At 41.4% G+C, this 21348-nt stretch overlaps 1 protein-coding gene across 1 annotated transcript in view; it reads left to right on the top strand.

The window, feature by feature from the left end:
- Positions 1-21348, top strand: part of UST (uronyl 2-sulfotransferase) — a gene marked incomplete at its 3' end in the record, with an annotated part of 159190 nt that overhangs the window by 117999 nt on the left and 19843 nt on the right. Inside the window, exons 6-7 of the mRNA XM_084261925.1 lie at positions 10432-10529; positions 12736-12893. Coding sequence (XP_084118051.1) covers positions 10432-10529; positions 12736-12893 — 256 coding nt within the window. The remainder of the gene's footprint in view (positions 1-10431; positions 10530-12735; positions 12894-21348) is intronic.

Raw genomic sequence — 21348 nt, 5'->3', positions numbered from 1 at the left:
GCCACGGCTTTCTGTGCTGATGTTGATTCTTCCCCTTGATGGTTGTGTTCTTCATTATAGTATCGTCTAATACTAGTTGGCTCTGGCAATCCTGCATTCCCTTTATCCATTTTTTCTAAAGCATCTTTGTCACTTCAAGAATTTTTTTTTTCTTTTTCTTTCCTCCTGACTTACTGCCTCTTGAGGTCCCTCTCCTGGATGTGAAAGTATCCCAGATCTCATATGGTATTTTTTGTGACCTGATTTTTCATTCTGAGCAATCTCTAATGCTTATCACTGCTCACTTGAGAGCAGGACTTGCTTTCAATCCAGGGCACACTAAGTCTTAATATTATACTATGCTTGGCTGGACAGCAAGGCTTTTAAAAGCAACGGAGTGTTTTATTAGAGGTGATGATCTGCAGTGTTAAAACAATGGTTTCCTCTGTGTCTTCTCTAATTTGGCTTTGTAGCAGAAATCATTTCTGGGATCCGACGTTTCGGTTTAAAAGGAAGATGTTGAGGGCCAGAGACATAAAATTATTCCTTAATTCTTTCCATGGCATTCTCCTGCTCAGCTGAGAATTTATGTAAGGCACCAGCCGGGCCTTTTCTGCTTTACTTGGAGCTGAAAAAGCCCAAGTTAAAAACTGTTCTGTTTTAGGACTTCTTAGAAGTTGAACAGAGTCCAGGAGATGGCCTTCAAAAGGAAGTACTCTAGGGAAATGTAACTCTATAAATGAATAAAAATGTCCTATGCAGAAGATGCCCTGCAGTTATTCCTCATTTTCATGAAGATGAAGGCAAAAAGGAGTTTCCTTAAATTACATTGAAGTGGTTTCCTGTCAGATACTAGTAAAGGTTTTCTGACAGAAAGAGCAGTAAAGTCTTGGTACAAATTACAGCAGATACAAACAGTTTTATGAACAGATTAGATAAAGTTGGTTCCCCCGTAGCAAAGGATGGACTAAAATGCTTCCTGATGTTCTGAGTCTTCTGTAGCAGCCTTTCTTGCTGGGATGGGCAGCAGCCAGGGCTGTGCCACATCACCAGGCACAGTGAGACCACCAGGAGGACCCTCGCCCACCAGCTGTATCTCTTCTCCACTTCCAGCCCGCTGACTTTCAGCCTCGTGGTCAGCTCCCAGCTGAAGCTGCCCTCTGTTGAAGAATAACTTTATCTGTGCTCCAGGACTACCTCAGTGAGCATAAATTGCTGGGTGTATCTGTCAGTTCCCTGCTTTTCTCAGAGGTGTCTGCTCGCGAGGGCCCAGCGGTGCTGCATGAAGGAGGGCTGAGGAATCCTTGAGGTGGAGCTATTTCCTACTCAGCATTTGCAGAATTGAATTTATGCCATTCCTAATTTACTTTATTAAGGGTCATCATCTGAGCAGACTAATTTTCTGGGCTCTTTTATGAAGAAGTGTTGTTAGTAAACAGAATTAACTGTTTACTGTCTCCCTGCTGCTAGCTGCCATTGGGATGCGTTCTTGATTGTGGTATAATTGTCTGTATTTTTAGCCTTGCCTGGATCTGTGCCCTCTGTAACAGGGTAGTTATTTAATGCTTGTACACTTCTTTCCAGCTGGCAGGCACTCTCCCTTTACTTGGCATAAATTCTTTCTATCTTTTTTGCATATTTCCTGTACTAAGATGGTTTGAGGTGAAAAATACAAAAAGGATGGAAAAGAAAGGTGTGACAAGGTGCCTCCTTACAACTATGAAGTGCTTTTGTTCTAACTGGCAAAACTGATCTTTGACAAACAACTAATGTGATTTCTGACAACAGAAATGTACATTCCTACATGTTTTCTCCAATTTGGATCTGCAGATGTGTTTTAATGTGTGTCACATCCATACAGTAGCGCCATGGGCATAGTTCATCACCTCTGCTGTGTTAATGCTAGCAACAGTTTGTATCTGAATGAGTAATTTACGCCTGCACTGAATGAACATATAGATGGTTAGCAGAAGACACTGTTTTGTTAGCTGCTGCTTCACTTGGTAAGATGCCAGGAAGAAGAGCTGAATACATTGTTGGCAGAAAAGCCAGGCAAATTAGCCCAGCCAAAAAAAAAAAGTGGGAATCAAACTGGAGAGCCTATTTGCTTATGTGGTTGGGGGGGGAGGGAATGAAAAACATGTATTTTGCAAGGAAAAAAAAAGTGCAAAGTCAATTCAAAGAAAACCCAGAATTATCCTCTACAGATGCACAAAAAAAACTAAGGATATCTCTGTTGATGTAAAGACAACACATACTGAATCTAAGTGAGTAACATGGGCCACCCTAGGCTAGCTTTAAAAAGTCAAGTTTCCTCATTAGAGTGCAACAGTAGAAGACTTAACGACTTAACTGAACCAACCTTCATGTCCTAACGTTTGAAAATACTTCTATCTTTTCTCCAGATTTTCACAATACAATTTTCTCTTGAATGATTTTACTCGTAGTGTGCAGGCTTTTTTAATTAAAGAAAAAATCTCATACTATGAAACAAAATGAAGTTTCATTAACTTGCAGGTATAAATGTCTAGCCTACCAATGCAGTTCCACAGGAAAAATACCAGGTTTTGAGGAGAGGAATAGAAGATGTGTATCTTTCATATTATACTGTATTTACTGATATTTAAGGTTCATCTCAAGTCACCAGTAGTTGCCAAGGGTTCTGTAAGCTTCCCATCCCTGTGAAATAGAAATACTCAGGCTGTCTCTAAGCTGTCCTTATAACCATAGGTGAAGGCTTAGCAGAAAGCTAAGAGAGAGTTAGGGCACTGCTGCTGCTCAGTGGTGCTATGTGGTGCCATGCTTTGCACACTCCAAAGAAAGGGGGCAGCAAGGGGGTGACCTGACCATACGTGGTGTCTAGATTAAAGCCTTTCTTGTCTGTGAAAAGAGTAATCATGCTACACATATATAACAGCAGACCTAACAGTACTTTCTTGTAACAGTCTTTTCAGAAATAGTCCAGGGAGTTATCAGGAAAACATAGCAGGGTCCAGTCCTCCCAGGTTGCCCTCACTGTTTCCCAGGGACTTTGTACAAGATGATGGGTTGCAGACCCTGGGTACTAGCAACATGATGCTCCTGCCCCTTGGTCTCACGGATTTCTGTTGACCTCTGGGAAAGCTGGTCATTCACAGGAGAGACTTTACTGTAGCTCATAGGTAAACACCCCCACGTGTCAAAGTGAGTGTTTGACTAATGATTTGCTGACAGAATTGGAGGTTGTAGGAATTATCTGAAATATCAGAAAAGAGAAGACAGTTAAAATTTATTGGGGAGGGTGGGTAGGTAGTGGAGAGGGACAATGTGCACAACACAGACCCAACACATTTATAAGAGCACATTGCTTTGTTGTACAGGTTAGCTTCTGTTTTGAACTAACCTTTAAATAAGGTGGCTGGAGGTGAGCAGCTTGAATCAATGAGTTGGCTCTACAGGGTGCTTTTCTTCCTGCTGCTAGGAGTCCCTGAAACTTTCTGAAGGATGTGCTTCTGATCTTCAGTGCAGGCTGTTACACTGTCTCCTCTAGCATACACTGGGCCTTACAGAAGTATGAAGAATGAGAGGGCTCTTCTCTTCTTCCCATTCTCCAGTTGCTTTTGCTGCTCCTTGTTATCAAATCCATGATTTAGCCGAAGGCCAAGAGCAGTTTGTTGAAGAAATGATAATGAGGATTTTCTAGGAATTAAAAAGATCAAGGATTTTTTTTTCTTTTTTTAAAAAAGCATATTTGAGCCACTGACAAATACATGGAGGAAAGGAACTTGAGTACCTGGAAAGGTGTGAATCGTCTGTGCAGCCTTTCAAGAGCTGTTCAAAAGCATTCAGAAGTGTGTATCTTCAAAAACAGATGCACCAAGTGAGAAACAGTTGAAAGGAACATTATCTGTGACTGAAAACTAGTTTTAAAATGCAAATCTTAGCTCAGCTTTCAGATGTACTGCTTGTCAAAGATGAAGTGACGTAGCTCTTGACCTTTAAGCAGGAAAGCGATGGTTAAAGCCAGCTAGAAGAGGTCATCTTTGGGGAGCACAGCCTGAGCTGTTTGTTGCCTGTCCTGATTTCAGCTGAGATAATTTTCTTCATAATTAACATGAAGTTGTGTTTTAGATTTGTGCTGAAAACAGTGCTGGTAATATCAAAATATTTTTGTTATATAGAGATGCTTTTGTTACTGCTGAGCAGCACTTACACAGAGCCAAAGCCTTTTCTGCTTCTCACCCCACCCCACCAGCAAGGAGCCTAGGGGTGCACAAGAAGCTGGGAGGCGACACAGCTGGGACAGCTGACCCCAACTGACCAGAGGGATATCCCATACCATATGGCATCATGCTCAGCTTACATAACTGGGGTAAGGAGGAGGGAGGGAGGAGGATGTTCAGAGTGATGGCATTTGCCTTCCCAAGTAACCATTATGCATGATGGAGCTCCGCTTTCCTGGGAATGGCTGAACACCTGCCTGCCCATGAGCAGTGGGGAATGAATCCCTTGTTTTTCTTTGCTTGCCTACACAACTTTTGCTTTACTTATTAAACTTTCATTATCTCAGCCTGTGAGTTTTCTCACTTTCACTCTTCTGATTGTCTCCCCCATCCCATGAGGGGAGTGAGTAATGGCATGGGGCTTAGCTGCTGGCTGGGGTTAAACCACAGCAGTGCCCCAGGGACCAGCCTGGTTCACACTCCAGATTCTGAAGTCATGTCACTGACCTCCATCTGCTGTAGCACCAGTCTTCACATAGCAAATGTAAATCTGTTGTATGGACCCACCGGATGATTAGGCTTAGTCTCTTGTAGCCATCCAGTCGTCTCTCTCGCAGCAGTTAAGATCCTGTTCAGGATGACACATGAGGCCCACCACTAGTGTGTCATCAGTAACTACACAAGATCTGCAGGTCTTGAGAGAGGAGAGAGAGAAGTCTCTGGGATCTCTGGATTTCGCAGTGCCACAGAAGATGATGCTAGAAGTGTGGGTGGCTCTTGCAGCAGTGGCAGTATTTGGGCATAGGAAGATAGTCAATGCTGGGGTGCTCAGGTGACTGTTTCCCAGTCGTTGCAATGACCACATCAGCAAAATGACTCAAAGAAATTAACATGAAACTGAGGTCATTAAATGAGGCCTGTGTCACTGTGAGGGGGCATGCCCTGCACAGCTGGAGTGCAGAGGTGCTGCAGCAGCATTGCAGCATTTCCATGAGCAAACCCCCCATGTTGTTTGTTCTTAGGGTAGAAGGCAACTGAGAGAGAGGAAAGGCTTTCTGTTGCTTTTGAGCTGGCACAGGAGTGCAGGGGAGAGCATTTGGGGACAGACACCCACATTTGGATTAGCTAGATCAGCTCTGCCATCTCGTGGAGCTTCTCCCCAGAGTGCCCATTGCTCGCTCTGCAGCCTGCCACTGGTGTCCCAATGGACTTGTCCGTCTCGCTGTCATTTCCAGAGGACCATCATCCCAAGCAGTTTGGCACAATCCAGCCCTCCTTGGAGGGCCTTGATATCACAATAGCACAGGCTGTTTTGGTTGTGTTGACTCCAGAATTTGAAAGAAATAGGTCTTCTTGCAGCTGTGTGACTCTAGTTATCCAAATACTTGATTGAGTTTGAATAGAAACATTGAAAATAACCTGATGAAGGTCAAATCTCTCTAATTAGGGTTAAAAATGTGTTGCACTATAGCTTCTTTTCCTTAGAAATATGTAAGTAATTTGAGCTTCTAAATAAGATTTAGTAAGTTACATTACTTTTATATTTGAAAACATTAATGCCAACTGTAACTTGACTTTTCAATGTCTTTCTGCAGCCTTACAAAGTAAGAAGTTTTTTCTTTTTCCTTCTTTCATTTCATATTTACACTCACGAGCTCTGTGGCCACCCAGAGCTCCCTAGCTGGGGTCAGAGAAAGTGATGGAGTTTTGTTTTCTTTTCAGCGTGGTTGTATTTAGTTCATATGATGCAACGTTGTCCTCAGGATGTAACGGTCAGTTTGACCTCTCTGCAAACACTGAGCAAGTATGTGAGAAAACATTTTACAAGCCACAGGAGGGTTCTTGGGGGCTCTCAGCAGAGCAGAAGAGTTTTCCTTGGCCAGCAATGGTGAGGAACTAGACCGCACCACTGACAGTAGCGATGTGTGAAGAACATCCTTGTGAGCAGGAGAGGTCACCATGGACTGGGCTCGCTTGCTGGTTTTCCACATCAATTTATTTCATTTCCTTTTATGGAAACTTGAAAGGTATTTATTTAGGTCACCACTTCCTCTGTAGCCTTCATGACACACCTCAACTTCACATCTGCAGCCTTCAGACTTAAGTGTGAAGCATGCACTGTGGCTGGGTTGTAAGCAGGGTCTCCTGGTTTCACAGAAGTTGCAGTATCCCACACAGGTAGGGCATGGAAAGGCACCCTGTATTTTTCATTTTGATTGTGAGAAATAGGACATTTTTATGTCTTCCCGTAGATTAATGGATGATTCATGGGAAAATATTTGCAAGGCAGGTATGCTTTTGAGTTATGATTCCTCAGTGTAAATTGTTATGGGTACAAAGAATTGCTGTACATCCATGGTAGAAACTGATGTTCCTGTAATTTTTTGGTTGAGACACAGAGGATCAAGAATTAGGGAATGTTTTTAAGCCCAAAAATTATTTCTTTTCAAAGCTAAATAAATAAATGAGGTGTTCTTTCTACTGCCCAAATAAATTTATTTTCTTCAGTACTGTTAGGATTTTATGTTAGGGAAGGAAAAAAAGAAACTCTCAGATCCAAGGACACATCTTTTTGTACTTGGTACAGTTTTTGCCATGAGTTGAGGACATCAACCTAAGTAAATAATTCATTGTTCTATAAAAACATCTTTGAAGTTTGCTCTTTTTGTAATAGCATTAAAATTCCCAAAGTATTTTCATATTCGTGAAATACTTTTAATCATGTGCTGGCTTCCTCTTATGACATGTGTGAACCTGCTATGGCAAATAAAGGTTTGTTATTAACTTAAAAAATACAACAACACACTTTTGATACATTTCTGATAGATCAGCAGTTAGGCTCATTGACAGATTAATACACTAGGGCACACTGTGATTTTATATGAAAGATGGTTTTTCAGAATTACCAATTTACCATTTCAGCCAAAATTGTAACAGAAAAACATGGTACTGTTAAAAAGAAAAGTGGTTTGTGTTGTTACTCGCAGCCCCAGGGCTGGATCCCCAGCATCCCTCTGCCCTGCTGGACACACAAGCCCAGCAGGACATGAGCAGTGTGGATTGTGGCCCAGAGCTGTGGAATAAAATAAAATTCCTCTTTCTTTATTCTGGAGAGGTGTGATCAAAGTAGCTGTGTGTGCCTTTCTGGATCTTTCCTGGCTGTCTCCAGTGATTCGAGTGAGCAAGGCTGTCACCTTGCAGTGTCTGGTCTCGCAGAAAAATATTTCTGCCCTGAAAGGTCTGTGCCCTGCTGGGGAAAGAGCACTCTTACTGGGAAATGTGGCATTAGTGGTGCTTAGGGTAACAGAATAACACTGCCTGGAGTAATGTCATTTCACCTCAGCCTTCTGTGCTAAGGGAAAAAAAAAAAAAAGCAGAAATTCCTGTAAGTCATGTGAGCACCAGAAGAGCAGCTTCCTGTGTAGGTGTGTTCAAGTTTTATAATGGCAAGCACACCTCAGGCCGACCTCTCTTTTGCCCCACCTCTTCGTTAAAAACTGTGATTTCACATCGCACGGAGCTGTGTAATTATAATCAAGTAAGATCTGCTCTGAGGGGATGGATGGTGGCTGCTAATTTATTTCACAGATAATGAATACAGTAAAACAGGAAAGGCAAGCAGGTGCTGGGAATGCATCAGGACCCTCCAGCAGCTGTAATACAGATCACAGCAGTGGTGATAAATGGGGACTGGAAAGGGGCCATGCTTTTACTGTCGAGAAAACCTGGTGCTTTTGATGTCAGGAACATGAAATGTGTGACAAAAAATTGTAGGTATGTATGAAAGCATACCTGGCCTTTTTCTTTGACCTTCTCACTCTCTACAGCTACCTGAAAGGACATTGTAGGGGTTGGCCTCTTCTCCCTAGTGATTAGCAATAGGACAAGAGGAAGTAGTTTCAAGTTGCCCCAGGGGAGGTTCTGGTTGGATATTAGGAAAAATTTCTTCACTGCAAGAGTGGTCAGGCATTGGAACAGGCTACCCAGGGAGGTGGTGGAGCCACCATCCCTGGAGGTGTTCAAAAAACAGTTAGAAGAGGCACTTCAGGAGGTGGTTTAGCGGTTACGGTTGTGTAGAACTAGCAGCTGAACTTGATGAACTTGATGGTCATTTCCAACCTTGATGATTCTATGATTCTTAACCCTTGAGTGTGTCAGTAAGGAGGGGGGAAGTTGTTTTTTTTTTTCTTCTCCCATCCTTTTGCATTCTTTCCACAAATCAAATTCAAAGGGAGTTGCCACTTAATAGTTTAGTGCTGTCCCAGTTGTTTCAGTGATCCTACAGCAGTTTACCCTATAAAAAGGAATGCTAACCATCTCTTTTTGACTAAATATGAACTGTTCCATCAGTTAAAGCTGCAGGGTTTTCCATGTGAATTGCTTTTATTGTATGGAAGCTTCTCCAGCCATATTAACCAAATATTGTTTTAGAATAACAAGAAGGTCCCTGTTACACTATTGTGTTGGGTATTGATACTTATTTATCTCTGGGAATATCTTCTGACCTGCTGTAGTTGTTGTTCTGGCAAAGAAACGATCGTTTTCTTTGTTTGGAGTTAATGACTTTTCAATTTTATACGGGAATAAGGAAAGAGGAATGGTTCTCAGATGGGTGTTACTAATGATTTTTAAGTCTTATGTAGGTGTTTCTGCTTTTCAATTAATCAAGCACAAGCTGTCTTGGACATAATTGAAAGTATTGTCAGGATAATATTTCAAATTTTTTAAAATCCAAGCAATTCATTAATTTGTTGCAGGTTTCTGCAGGTTCTTATGGAAACTGAAAATATGTATCCCTAAAAACATCTCTGGTGGTGGCTGCAGTAGAAGCACAATAAACCCTTAAAGAATTGCAATCTTTAATTCATGTTTAAAAACCCCAGTTGGGATGACAGGAGGGATGCACTGCCTGTGCCACCAGGAGATTTCTTAGCAGTATTCGTAGCAGTGAGAGCAGGGGCCTGGCCAGCTTCAGCTCAGAGCCTTGGCTGTCAACATTCAGATTTTGGCCATAAATTAAACTAATTTAAACCCTGTTCTGGGAAGAGCTTTTCCGCGCTGAGCTCTCGGAAGCAGGTGGTGCAGCTGGAGGCCTGTGCTGCCCCAGCAGCGCAGGGGATGCTCTGTGTCTCCTGCGCTGCCGGGCTCCTCTGTCTTGCAGGGCGTGCCTTGCCCGCTGGAGTGTCCCCTCTATCGCATTTCATCTACTAGATGAAGTGTGGATTCTGTGAGTCACTGGTTTGCTACTGATGTGTGTCCATCCTACTGCACTATAAAAGCATGTGCCTTTAAATAAGAATAAAGATGGATCGTTTGCAAAGGTGAGAGATTCTCTTATGCTTAGGCTGTCCTGCACTTTCTTTGCCCTGTACGTCTCTCTGGAGTCAGTGGGTCTGCCTGCAGAGTAAGGGTCTGCTAGACTAGATGAGGATAGTGGAATTCAATCCCAGTTGCAGGTACGTTTATTATTGCTCTAGGGTAAAGCTAGAAATGGAATTCAGTTTCTCAGGGTTCAGTAGCTATGCCTAGTCTTCACAAAAATGATAAGTGTCTTCTAATTAGGTGAATGATAAGTCAGAAAAATGATAAATGCTTTCTAATAAGCCCTTTTTCTCAGTGAGGGTTTACATGATAGCCTCATTTCTGAACAGCTGATGAATGTACAGATTTGTAATCAAAAGTGATGTATGTTTTTATATTAAGAGTAAGATGTGCAAAAGACAGTTTACATTTCTTTATTCCAGGCATTGAATGAAGCAAAATATTTATTCTTTTTTAAAAAAAAGGAAAATAATTGTTGTTTCAATTTGATTTGTTCTGGCTACTTCAGGTTTCCCCCAGGGTGTATTCAGAAGAAAGAAGAGACTGAAAATAATCTCCTGAATATTTGAAATAGAACTCAGTATGAAAGTTGATCCATGTGTCCTGCTTTGAGTCATGCAGTAATCTCAGTATAATAATTGTGTTGTTTGCAGCAAGAAAAAAATCTGGGTTTTGCGCTAGGACAAAATCACCTTTTGGGTTTTTTTTTTACCCCCTCCTGAAACTTTCTAATAATATTTAGAAGTAGATGAATTGACTGGTAGATGATTTTTTAAGGTATTTGGTATATCCTTAGCACAGTTCTTTGACTCTGAGATGGCTGTATAAAATACAAGATAAACACTTGTTAGAAGAGAAAGGGAAATGTAGTATTCAACCTCTTTCTTTTTCCTTTATTCTTTTTTTTTTTCCCTTTTCCCTCCCACAGGACATTAATGTATGTATCCTTGAAAACTACCCCGAATGTTCCAATCCCAGGTTATTTTACATCATACCGTATTTCTGTGGACAGCATCCAAGATGCAGGTAAATATATACAAGGTTTTCCAATTTGTTCAGCAATTCTGTTGCCAACATTTTGTCAGAAGCTGGTAATAAAGAGGCAACAGTTATTTGAAGTACCTGACAAAAATAGAAGTGCACTGCAGCAGTGTATGTGGGGATTGGGTGCATTTATTTATTTTGGAGTAAGGAGGGTAATGCAAATGTTGTACTGTTCTTTTTTTTTTTTTTTCTTGATTTAATACTTAAATAATTCATCAAGTCTGGATATGTGGGGGGGGGTGGGTTCTGGGTTGACAAGGTTAGAACAGCAGTGAATGTATGTGCTCCTTACTTGTTTTACCTGCACTGTAACTTTGTGATACATGTTGTAGCTCTACTCAGATGCTCGCATCAGGTCTGTGTATGAGGAATTCCAGGTTTCTGTGTCTGTGTAACAAATAGTAATCATGTTTAAAACTCTGTAAAGTGAAGCTGCTGTAATTGACCTAGCTCATTTGTGGTATGTCTATTTATGCCATTCTCCTATTGCTGTATTACTCATACTGCATAGTAAGCTTTTATGCAATAATAAGGGAATAATTTTAAATACATTCTTGTTTTCAAATACTTTTGTATTGCTGGTCACAGCATGTTCTTTATTGGGTTTTTTTCAACCTCAAGGTATTCTATTTATTTATTCATTGTTAGTGCTTCTCCTTAGTGGAACAACTGCACATGTTTCCAAAACTTTGTTTCAAAAGCCATATTTCTCTGTCACAGTAACAACAAATGAAAATGTGTTCCTTCTTATGTCTCAGTTTCTAAGTATCTTTGCTGTAAAATCCTGCTTTAGTTTTTTGGCATAAATGAACTAATGATTAAGAAACCAAACAGATTCATTACTTCATTTTCATTCCGCATCTTTTTCTTAATGTATTTTGGCCTTATTTGCAAATGCTTATGGTTGGACATTTGACTTGTGTACATGGCTAATCCCATTATCAGCAGTCACATACCTGAACACCTTCACAACATATCTCTGTGAGCTTCCCAAACAGTTTATTGAAGTCCTGTTCTTGTCTGTCTCCTGTCATGCCTTGCACTTCCTCCTGCAAGAAGGAGGCTCATAGTATTTTTAGGAAACTCTACTCTTCTAGAAAATGGATCAGTGCATGAAAAGTGGCAGGGAATGAAAAACCTCCTCCAAGTCTGCTTTCACAGGAGTTAAACTAATAAACTTTTCCACATGTCATCAAAAGATGTTCTGACAGACTTTAAGTTCAGTATTGCATAGATTTTGCAGTAGCCTGATGGAGCCAGGGAAGAGGACTCAGCCACTGGCAGGTAGCACATGTGACTTGGGAGTTCATCACACCTCCTGGACCCTGTGAAAAAAATTATTTCCTTCAGTTTGGGTCACTGGCATTGTACCCCCTTATCAGTAAAAATACTGACTGCTGCTCCCCCACACATAATTGATATGAATCAGTTTAAGGGGTTTAGGATTCATGTGCTTGTCTAACCAAAGTGTGCTTCCAGGAAACTAGGAGAGAAACATAAAGATATACTGGTGTCCTGCCAGCTTCCCCAACTGGGGGGAAAGATGGAATAACCCTAAACTGCTCTTCAAAATCAGTAACAGTCAGGGCAAACAAATGTGAATCCTGTAGCGGAGCCACAGGGCAGTGAGGGGTAATGGCAGGGAAAGGGGATGTTCGTGAAGAATTTGGCATAAGGTGAAGTGAAAGACAAGGTGGGACACATCCTGGTAGCTTATTTGCTGGGTAACAGCCAGCAGTGGTTGCTTGCAGCAGTTGTCCTGCTGTGGCTCAGGGACACAGCCACCCATTGTCACCCAGAGAAGTCGTTCCTCCTGTGAGATGGGTCATACTTCCAAGTAAAAATACAGGAGTTCACAAGTTTGAGCTTATAAACCACTTGGTGAAAGATGTCTTCGGAACAGCCTATGTCCACATAGTGATTAACCTCCTTTTAATTACCACGCAGTGATTAATTTCTTTGTAATGTGATTGTGTTGTTACATGCCAAACCCATTCTAGATGTTGTGCAGAAAAGCTTCATGAACCACTCAGGTTTTGGGGAGTGGGGGCAGGATATGTTCTGTTACAAGTACAGCACTGAGTATTTTTTGATTCAGTTGTGTTCTTGCCTTGAATTTCTGAAGTAAAAGCATATTTAAACTTTTGGGTTTTTTCTCCCTCTTTCTCCCTCCATTAATTTCATACAGGGAGCCTGGTGAATGGGCCCTTGAAAGAGCAAAGCTGAACGTTAATGAAAATTTTCTGCTCGTGGGCATTCTGGAGGAGTTGGAGGATGTGCTGCTTTTATTAGAAAGATTCTTACCTCATTATTTCAAGGATGTGCTTAGCATCTACAAAAACCCAGGTAACTTTTACCATTAAAAGCTATTCTTACAGAAACTTTGACAAAATCTGCATGACTGCTGAAAGGTACGTGTTTGTCTTGTTTAGTCAATGAAGAGATTTATCTCCCTGTCAGGGAGCAGACTTGATTGATGGAGAAGGGTATATATTCTGTTCTTATTCTTAATGTTACTGTGTGGGTTTGATACCTGGGCAAGTGCTTGGTGCTCCAGTGATCTTGCCACATACCAGAAAGCTTCCTATTTACCACTGGCATGGCTTTTTCTTTTTTAATTCCGTCATACTCAACTCTCAAATAATACTGTCAAAATATTCTCAAATAGATGTCAGCATAACAACCTAAGTAAACCTTCAAGAAATGGTTTGGGGAGCTTGATGCTTTGGAGATTCTCCAGTAGCAGGATATTTATTTTCCTTCAACCTTGACTAAGAGTTGAAATGATGAACCTTCAGGTAAAGTGCAAATAAGAGTGCATGTTTACAGCACTTGATGTACAAAGCATGTTGGGGGAAAGGCTTCAGAGCCTTGAGTACAGAAATGAAAACAGAAAACGCTTTATCTACCCCTTACTTTGCACCCTGCAGGCAACCTGAAAGGAAGGGTTCTCTCTTCTCTGCGTCACTCCATCCCTCCAACGCTTATCTATTGCCAACTTCTTTAGAAGACAGTCTTGTGTCCTATGCCTAAACCAAGAAATACAGTGCTTCAGCAGGGCTGTGTATGTCACTGTGGCAGAAGAGATTTCCTGTTTACATCTGGCTGGGCCATGAACCAGGGAGGGGTAAAACTTCCCTTTTTGCTCGGTAGTTCAGTTGCATTCATGTCAACATGAAATGCCTACAGCCACTGACATGTGTGTTTTGTACCAAGCTGTATATTAAAAACACATGGATCAAAGACTGAATTCTGTCTGTAATGCGTGCAGCTGATGGCTGCCTTTTGACTGAGAGCAGCTATCACAGTAATCAGTCACTCTGGGGAAATGGTGGGTTTCTGTCCACAACCACGAATTACGGGTCACTGTCCACCAATCCCTGCTTCCAGGGTGCATCTCTGAAACTTTTGTATTCAGCAGTGATACAGCTATTACAACGTAAGTGGGTCATTTCTCCTCTGAACATGATTTCAAGTGGATTGTTACTGCTGGCAATAAGGCCGTTCAGGCCACTATTCAGAAGGCGTGAGTGTCCCTTTGTTGTGGTGCTGTGTCCAGCCATAGAGCTGTCCTGAGCAGTAACAGGCATAAGGAGAAAATGCTGTGGTATTGACCTGAGAGCAGTGTCCAGTTTTGGATCAGTTCTTTTTCTTTTCTTTGTAAATTAAAAAATAAAAAGACCAAATCTTGTAGTATGTGGAAGTCTTCCTGAAGGTTGGCACAATTCGGGCTCTGCGGTTTTCCCATGGGCATTTTAGACAAGAGGGAGGCAGGGGGGTCAGCAGAAGGATGCTCTCTTTGCCATGAGCATACTTTTCTTTGGGAGTCTGTTGGACTTCCTCAGCTGTCCTGTGCACCATTGGTTTTTGCCTTTCTTACAATGGGAAGAAGCTAAAAAACAGCACACAAGGTCTCTGTTTTCATCAGGTGGCCCTAGAAATCATCAGGTGAGAAATAAGCATTCTCCCGGAATAATTAAGTGCTGGATAATTTTTCTCTTCTCTGTGTATTTTCCAGTGTTAGGGAAGATTTGATACCCTATTTCAGGACAGTGATTTCCTCTGGAATATCATGTGTAAGACTAGCTTGAAGAGTTTCCTTTTTCTTTCAGTATTCCCCGTGCAAATTGAACTTTTTTCCTATTACCTTACTGACAAGGAAGAATAGAAAGGAAAGAGTTTCCTTGTGTTAACTCTCCTTTCATACATGCACGTTTGGGGTTTTTTTCCAATCATAATTATTCTCAGGTTTTTTTCTGAGTTGTTGCTGATGCTTACAAAAACTTATCAGAATCAGCCAGAAAGAAGAAATTTTTTAAAAAATAAAATTAAAAAAAAGTAAAAGTCCATGTAGGAACTCCTACATCATTCTTAGACCTGATCTGCAACACCCTCTGCTGTTGCATCATGAAGTGCTGGGAAAGAACAGGTGTTATTCTGTCCAGCTGTGTGGTGGTCCCACAAAGCAGCAGATATCTTGGGCCAAAACTGACCTTTTGTCGCAACTAACACTTGCAGATTAAATCTACACAATTTATAGTTTTGACTGCTGACCCACCACTCCACCTGAGATACTCTTATGGCAGTCTATCCTCTTTTTCTGTGAAGGAAGTAAAGCTTTTCCAGAACTTACCTCTTATCAGTTGAATATTTTGAGATGAGAAAAACACAGTGAAGGACAGTGTATGGAAAGGTGATCCACTTCCATGTTGATGAATCCCTGCACCAGAGGCCACTGCAAAAAGCAGTTCTGGGTTAGACACAGCTCAAAAACTGGAAAGCAGAAAGTAACTGAAGGAAGGCAGTTTCTTTGCTTTAGTGTATTACACAGATAAGGAACCAGCGTAGGAAACTGGTGCTTGCTCTCCCACTGACACCATAATCTACATAAATTGAAAGCATCTACCTCTTGCTGTAGGAAGAAAACTGCTAGATGTCATCAAACCCATAAAATCACCTGTGCATTTAAGATATGTCTATGGGAGTTCTGGTTTGAACCCCTTCTTACCAAAGTAGTGAGCCTCCTCACTCATTACCGGTGCTTTGGGTGGGCATCAGATCACAACATCTCCCATCCAAGCAAACTTACTATCAGAAGCCTTCAGTATAGGTTGATGCTAATAGAAATCAGGAGGGTTTTTCTTATCTCTGTTTTCTTTTTTACAGTGTCACATTCTGAAATGCACAGCAATTTTTCTTAGTTGTTGTTAGTTTTTAAAAGTTGGCACTTGTGCATGATGGGAAATTTTCGTTTCAGAGGACATGAGGAGGGTAATTTTACTTGCAGCTAATCCATATGCCAAATATTTTGACTTGTGTGTTTTATAACAATGTGCAGTGAGATGTGAAAGCTCTTCCTGGTGCTAAAGTTTTCATTGGAAGCAATCTGGTTTTGTCTTGCAGAATACTTGAGAGCTACAGGCTTCCTGTTTTTCTCCTTTTCCACTCTCTCCTTGAAATTAAGTATTTTCTTAATGTTGATACCAAGTCAAGAATTGGGAAAGGACTCTCTTTTTTGATTCCTTTCTTGTCCAAAGGAACAAACTCTTCCTGCCTTGACTATCAGAGCTGCCTTTGACAAGAGATTGAAAGGACAGGGGGAGGACAGATTATGGAATAGATAGATGGATCAATAGACGGGTAGAATACATGTAAAAAAATATTACTGTGTTTACTAGATTTCTTAATGCAGTAAAACTTGCTCAAAATTTGGTCGTCTTTTCTGCAGCACCGGAGCAGATAGGGTCCAGTCACAGGGCCTTGGTTTGTATTTACTGCAGAATTTGGAAGTATTGGCTTAACTCTTTGAAAGACCTGAAATAGTCATAGCATAACTTCACATGTAAAAATCTCTCTTCACTCTCAGGAGCACAACTAAAGAAAAATAATTGGCCAGTCCTGTTCATTTTTGCTGGCTGCAGTTCACTTCCCTAGCCTGGCTGGTGGCCAGAAAGTGGAGAATACTTACACAGTTTCTTTTGCACTGGGCATGTTTGGGGTTTGTATCTTTGATGGTTTTAAGAGGCAGAAAATACATGCTATACATAGCAAAACGTAGAATTTTCTTCTGCCTTGTCAACTTCTGTGGCATGCAGTGAAATCTAAAAGAATAGGCAATCGAATCTTTGTCATCAGTCAGAAATAGCCTGTATGCTCTCACCTTTTTGCAGGAGTTCATAAATTTTCTTTGGCACTAGAAACACTATAAAAACACTTCTTCCCAATACCAGGAGAAAAAGAAATAAAAATCTTTGTTTCTGGAACATTACATTTTGCATGGAGAATGTGTAGATCTTACCCTAAGACGAGAAGACTGACAAGCTTTTCAAACAGTGAATTTTATTGAGCGTAATGAAATTACTCATTCTGTCAGCTGAAAGAAAATATATTGTTCAGGTAAACTTTTAAAATGTGCTTTTTTGGAAAATGCAATGCAAAAGTGAGTCTCATTAAGAATCACATTTCCAGGGAATGCTTTTAACTGCAGTTTGTACTATTATCCATGGTAGTATAAACTGGCTGATTTTTTTTTTTTAATCCGTTCTCTTCACGAATAGTGGTGACACAGTCCTGATGCTTTGTATTTATGAGCTTCCCCTTCCCTTTAAAGCCAGTAAGGAGGGAGATGCTGCCATTTGTCATTAGTGCAAGGCTGAGGCTGCCTTTGATGGAGTTAGGAAAAGGATGGGATCAAGCCTGGAAGCCTTCACACAGTGCTGAGGATCATTCCTGTGCTGGGGCAGCACTGAGGTGAGGCATCCCTTCACAGGATTCCTGAGCACTTTTCCATTCCTCATCACAATGAAACTCATAGCAAGTGGAGAAGGCTGAGAGAAGCTTTTCTGTCTTTCCTCACCACCACCACCACCACCCCCCTTCCAGGCCATCACTTTTTTAGTAGTGTTCCCCATACTCCAACTGATACTTGTAGTACTAAATTCCTGTGGCAGCCTTTCTCCCACCCTGTTCTTTGTCTGCCCTGTCAAGATGCAGATGCTACACACTTGGAAATGTTCAGGACCTGAGTCATTCCTGGAAGAAGTGCTATGATACAAAGAAAGCAAAGGGCAGGAGGGAAGATAGCACTGTTGATTTTTTTTTTCCCCTCTGGGAAATGGCTGTCTTTGCAGGCACCAGCTCCAAAAGCAAAAAATTGTAGTAAGAAATGTTGAAAGAGGTCTGAAGGAAGGAGGTGGTGCTTTTTTGTGTAGTGTCCATCTGCACTCTTGATGTGAAAGTGAAAATAGCTTGGATTAGATTCGATTTATGTTCTGATTATTTTATTTATCTATCACTTCTTTGCATCTCCTTTACTTTCTTAAAACAGAATTTGGGAAAACTTTGGCCCACATTCAAATGCATTCAAGAACTTCAGAGACTGACAACATGCTGTCCTTTCTTTTGCCTCACACTCTAAAAGAGCTTTGTGCTTTTCCTAAATAGTACTCTCAGGAGAAATCGCCCTGTATGAAAGTTTTCCGCAGAAGAGGAAAATTCTAAATTTTTGTGGAGGTAAATCATGAGGTTGGGCATGGGAAAAGTAATTAACCATGTAAGGCTTCCATGGCACCATCCCATCCGCTGTGTGAATGAAGCAAACTGTATGTGCAACTTAAAAAGTTTTGTCCAGAAGGTGGTGTGATCTCCCCGCTTTTCCGGGACTGCCAGGGGACGCAAACACCCTGCCAGTGCTAATAGCACATGTGAATTTACATTCTGCCTGGGTGGCATTTTCTTCTTTATCACCCTGTTTATCATTCCTGTTCTGAAAATAAAAATAGGAAATGTGAGCAGAACATCCCTTTCTTCTCCCTCTGAAAACTGAATGTTCAGAGTTACTTAGAAGAGGTTCTAAAGCAATGTGTAGGCGAAGTGTTTAACTGTGTTTTTGTTTCTTGCGTTGTAAAACCAACTCCCAGTTCTCTGTGTACAAGAAGGGCAGGAAAGAGAAGAGTCACAGTGTGTCCCGTGGGACATTTGTTCCCATTTAGGTCGATAGCATCTAGGACATTCTGCACATCTGATCCATTCCCTGGTTTGTTTTATAAAGCTGAAGGTAGCATCAAAAGCTGTAGATAGGTTCTTTAGCAATGAAAATACAAAGTTTGGAGAGCAAGGACAAAGTTGGACAGCCTGATCTGGGATGTCTTGAGGTTTGTGGGTGCACCAATCAGTGGAAATACCCTTTCTTTTTCCAATTCCATAAAAGGAAAATGTGTTGGTTTCTGTCTTTCAGAGGTTTCAACTCCTGTTGTGAATAAGCTAGGCAGTTTTAAGAATATGAGCTCTTGGAAGAATTTGAGCTTTTTCTGGGCTTTCCAATGACTCTGTTTTTCAAAAGCTCCGCAAGGTCTTTGGAAGATTTGTCTCAGAAGCTCAACTTCTCTGTGGAAGTTCTGCAGCAAAGATTGGCAGCTCCTAACAGCTGCAGCTCTCGTTCTGCTGAGGAAGGTGAAGCCGCTCCAGACTATGTGTGCTCTGCGTGAGAGACATAACTGTGGCACCAAAAGGTTTATCCACGATAGTATCAGTCTCATTGCTAAAACACGAGCAATAGGAAAGGTGTGGCAGGAGAGTTTGGTGTGGTTTTCCAAGCCCATGTGGAGCTTGTATGCATGCAGCCTCAAGTCCACTGAATTTACTGTTCCCTGCTAGCATGTACTTGTTAGATTGGAGTTGGCTCGTATGTGCGTGGTTATACAGTGGACTAAATTAATATTCCTGTGTATCCCTGTTAATATAACTCATGGCCTAAAATGAATGATGCATTTTGAGACAAAAAGCAGGGTAGCTGTCAGCCTAATGTGACAGTGACACTCTGGATAAGTCTGCTTACATGAGCTTACAGCGCAGGGAAATGCAACTTACAGGTCCATCTGCCAAACATGTTACTGTGGCTCTCTGCTTTCTCCTCAAGCCAAGATGTGTTGGTTATCTTTGTAAGTACAGCAGCACCAGCAATAATCGCTCAGAGCAGGTGAGAAATCAGGTGTTTTGTATCGGCAGGTTGGGATGGTGGGCATGGGTCATCAACTGGAGGAATGAGGAGGACCAGTGTTGATCCGCAGTGCCCCTGCCCGGTGCTTCTGGCGTTGAAGGAGATTGCCTGCCTTCCAGGTGTCACCACTGAATGTGACAAAGGAGGATATGCTTTCTCTGTTTGCCAGTTACAATGCAGATTTTTGGGGATTTATTTTAGGCTTGGATTTTCATGGGACTGGAATTTGCTCAGAATGTGTGGTAGTGGAAGGTGACATCTCTGTTCCCTTAAATCGTCCTTTGAAAAACCAGTTCAAATGTTTCTCTTCTAAAGTTTCCTGTCACATGAGCTCATAGACTGGCTCTGACAACCTACAGTGTATCGCAGACATATGCTACATATTTTTTGGCAGAATTATTGAATCTTTCCTTTCTTTGTGCTATAATACACATTGTATATTGCTTGTCTCTGCAGTCTACCTTTTTCCTATTGCCCTCCACCAACTTTTTCATACTGCTCTTTCCCATCAGCTGGCAAGGTCTTTATCTGAAGCCAAACACATTTCATTTTTTGCATGCCCTTGTCTGAGCTTCTCATCATGAGCGGGGTTTCCCCTCTCTAAACTCTGTGTGTAATATGTTTACACCTGTAGGATCATGAAGGCTGAGACCACCTACAGCATTGTCTTCATTTTTTAGTGCAATTCCAAAAGACTTCAGCCTCCAGATTTTGTATTTCATCCCACATCTCTGTGATGCTTGCATTGTTTCAATTTCCTTTCATCAGATCTATTGATGGGCTGTCTGGCTTTGGACTAAACCCACACAGATGTAATTTCATACTTTGTTGCAGTAAAAACAAAACTTACTTGTACTCTAAATCCCGAAGGGCCAGTCAGCCAACCCTCGCATCGCGCCTATCAAGAATTCATGTGTATTTCTGTGTGTGCCAGGAGATCATTTCGAAGGGTCGGTGCTGGTATCTTTCAAGCAACTGTCATGTTTATCTAATGAGCATATCAGTCACTAGAGATGTTATGGTTTATAACAGGGCTCCTGCTGTTCATCTGAGGTTGATTCCCTGATGCATCTTTTGAATGTTTCCTGTTCCTAGTATAACAAAATGAAAAACCCATGGTGGAGCAGCTTTGTTCAAGCTCTGACACAGAAGGAGAGCTGTGTTTGGGTACAGCATTAGCTGTATCTCATGAGCAATCCAGGGTCACTGATGACAAAACACCACAAACTTTTTAATGACAGACAATTAAAGTTTGCAGTGACAGTTCATTCCTTCTCAACTAACTTACTAAATAAAATCGTAATGCTGTTTTAACCAGTAACATTCCAGCTAAACCTCTGTTACTGCTTCTACATTAAAAATTGTATTTGAATAATTATAGCTGTAACAGATGATGCAAATTGCTTCTTTGAAAATTTTGACATCTCTTCAGACAACATAAGGCATAGAGGAGGAGAAGGGTAGCTGTTAAATCCCAGGCAATAAGGCTACTTCTGTTCCTGGCTGCAGCTCTGGTACTGAAGAACTAGGTGGCCCACCAGAGAGCTGGGGAGAGGAAGACAGTGGGTAGCTAGGAGATGTGGCGGGGAGGCACTCCCAGGGAAGACACAACCCCAGAGTGCATCTGTAAATAGACCAGTCACTCCCAGAGGACAATGTATTGCGGTCTCTGTCATCTTAAGACCACTGCTGCTACTGTTAAAAAAGAAGGGAGCGAATTAGAATAAATTTCAGCAAAGTCCAAAGGTTGGTCCTTGATTACAAAATAGTAAGAATTAAAATGAAGGGAATGTCTAGCAGTGT

Source organism: Gallinula chloropus (genome assembly GCF_964237585.1).
Source record: "Gallinula chloropus genome assembly, chromosome: 3".
NCBI lineage: Eukaryota > Metazoa > Chordata > Aves > Gruiformes > Rallidae > Gallinula > Gallinula chloropus.
Note: the sequence above shows the minus strand (reverse complement) of the source record. Positions and strands in the feature narration are given on the sequence as shown.